Source organism: Triticum dicoccoides, chromosome 3B (assembly GCF_002162155.2).
Source record: "Triticum dicoccoides isolate Atlit2015 ecotype Zavitan chromosome 3B, WEW_v2.0, whole genome shotgun sequence".
Taxonomy (NCBI): domain Eukaryota; kingdom Viridiplantae; phylum Streptophyta; class Magnoliopsida; order Poales; family Poaceae; genus Triticum; species Triticum dicoccoides.
Window position 1 is genome coordinate 626,418,663 of NC_041385.1, and position 2,456 is coordinate 626,421,118.

General features: G+C 56.5%; 1 protein-coding gene across 1 annotated transcript in view; it reads right to left on the reverse strand.

Moving 5' to 3' along the window:
- The window catches only part of LOC119279726 (formin-like protein 3), a 36,626-nt gene extending 35,305 nt beyond the window's left edge, over nt 1–1,321 (reverse strand). The window contains exon 1 of the mRNA XM_037560873.1: nt 1,112–1,321. Coding sequence (XP_037416770.1) covers nt 1,112–1,321 — 210 coding nt within the window. The remainder of the gene's footprint in view (nt 1–1,111) is intronic.
- Between the last annotated feature and the right edge of the window lie 1,135 nt (nt 1,322–2,456).

The following is a 2,456-nucleotide window of genomic DNA, read 5'->3' on the forward strand; positions in this document are numbered from 1 at the left end:
GGGGGGGGGGTTCCGGTAACCCTCCGGCACTCCGGTTTTCTCCGAAAACGTCCGGAACACTTTCGGTGTCCGAATATAGTCGTCCAATATATCAATCTTTATGTCTCGACCATTTCGAGACTCCTCGTCATTTCCGTGATCACATCTGGGACTCCGAACAAACTTCAGTACATCAAAACTTATAAACTCATAATAAAACTGTCATCGTAACGTTAAGCGTGCGGACCCTACGGGTTCGAGAACTATGTAGACATGACCTAGAACTATTCTCGGTCAATAACCAATAGCGGAACCTGGATGCCCATATTGGTTCCTACATATTCTACGAAGATCTTTATCGGTCAAACCGCATAACAACATACGTTGTTCCCTTTGTCATCGGTATGTTACTTGCCCGAGATTTGATCGTCGGTATCCAATACCTAGTTCAATCTCGTTACCGGTAAGTCTCTTTACTCGTTACGTAATGCCTCATCCCGTAACCAACTCATTGGTCACATTGCTTGCAAGGCTTATTGTGATGTGCATTACCGAGAGGGCCCAGAGATACCTGTCCGACAATCGGAGTGACAAAACCTAATCTCGAAATACGCCAACTCAACATGTACCTTCGGAGACACCTGTAGTACTCCTTTATAATCACCCAGTTACGTTGTGACATTTGGTAGTACCAAAGTGTTCCTCCGATAAACGGGAGTTGCATAATCTCATAGTTATAGGAACATGTATAAGTCATGAAGAAAGCAATAGCAATATACTAAACGATCAAGTGCTAGGCTAACGGAATGGGTCATGTCAATCACATCATTCTCCTAATGATGTGATCCCGTTAATCAAATGACAACACATGTCTATGGTTAGGAAACATAACCATCTTTGATTAATGAGCTAGTCAAGTAGAGGCATACTAGTGACTATATGTTTGTCTATGTATTCACACATGTATCATGTTTCCGGTTAATACAATTCTAGCATGAATAATAAACATTTATCATGATATGAGGAAATAAATAATAACTTTATTATTGCCTCTAGGGCATATTTCCTTCAACCTGTGCACTTGCAGGCCCAACAACGTCTACAAGAAGAAGGTTGTGTAGTAGACATCAACGCGCGGTGGGGGGTTGGGCGAGACGACGTCGTCCTCCTCGTCGCCGTCGAGGACGGTGACGCCACCCTCCTCGCGTCCGCGGCACCAGGCCTGGAGCTCCGCGTATGCTTGGTGCTGGCGGAGCACCTGCTCGCGGATGTAGTCCTCCCTCGCCCACTTGACGGCGGCTTCGTCATCGGGGGCCACCACGTCCGCATGCTCCGGCTTCATGGGGAGCAGCCTTGGCTCGGGCTTCTGCCGGACCAGGCGGAGGGAGCGGGGAGGGTCGGGCACCCTCGTTGTTGATGAGGGCGCTGCTGCGGGTGCTGCGTCAAAGCGGCATCTCTTCCGGCTCCGGCTTAGGGGGGCGGAGCGCCGGCGAGCCGAAGGAGAGCGAGCCGGAGCCCGACGAGGAGGACGTCCCCGGCTCCATTCGTCGCGGCGTCCAGGAGCCGCCACAGCGGCAAGAAAAGGACGGCCGCGGCGTGTACTCGAGGCGCGGCATGTTGCCGACCTCGATGTGGTCGAGGACGGCCTCGAGGGTGCAGCCGCCCCACCACTCGCGCCGCCCATCGGCGTTGAGGCATCTGCGGGGGATGATGCCGCTGGCGGAGGCAATCTGGTCTTCGCGGCGGCACTTGAAGTATATCGTCCACAGCGTATGGCTGTCGGCGGCGTACCTCGGCTCGTTCCGCCGCGCCTCCGTCAACGACGAGCAGATGCGGGCGTTCTCGGCCCGCCGTGCAGCCCCTTCAGGCACTGGTGGTACCGGGACGCCGTCGGCGCTCAACTTCCACGACCCCGACACACGCATGTATGGGGGCGCCAGATAGTCGGCCTCGTAGAGGAGGCGCGCCTCCGGCTCTTGGAGATGGCAGCGGCCGAAGCCGTTCGCCGCCGCGCCGTCGCCTGGGTACCTCTTATCCATTGCTTGTCGGCGGGAAGGAGGGAGCGTGTTGCTTTGTGTGGTGATGCGAGGCGATGTGTGGCATCTGTCCGGCGGGGAGATCGGCTTTTATAGCCGCAGCGGGGCGGCGAGAGCCTGTATGCTAGGCGACGCGTGGCGGGAGCGGGCGGAACGCGCGTCGGTGGCGCCTTCACTGCGCCGCCCGTGAGGCATCAGTGGAGGCTGACAGGCGCTGCAGAGCGGCAGCCTTGGCATTGATTCCCGCAGGAACCGAGCAGATGAGGACGACGAAGCGGCGTCTCGGTGACTCGGCGGGCCCATCCCCGTTTGCGCCAAAAACACGTCCCCGGCGCCCCCAGCACGCCGGGTTTGGCCTGAGTCTGCCGGCGCCGGTTTCGGCCCAAATCGACGAAAAACAGGCTTGTGGGGTGCGACTGAGCCGATTTTCGACCGCCGGCG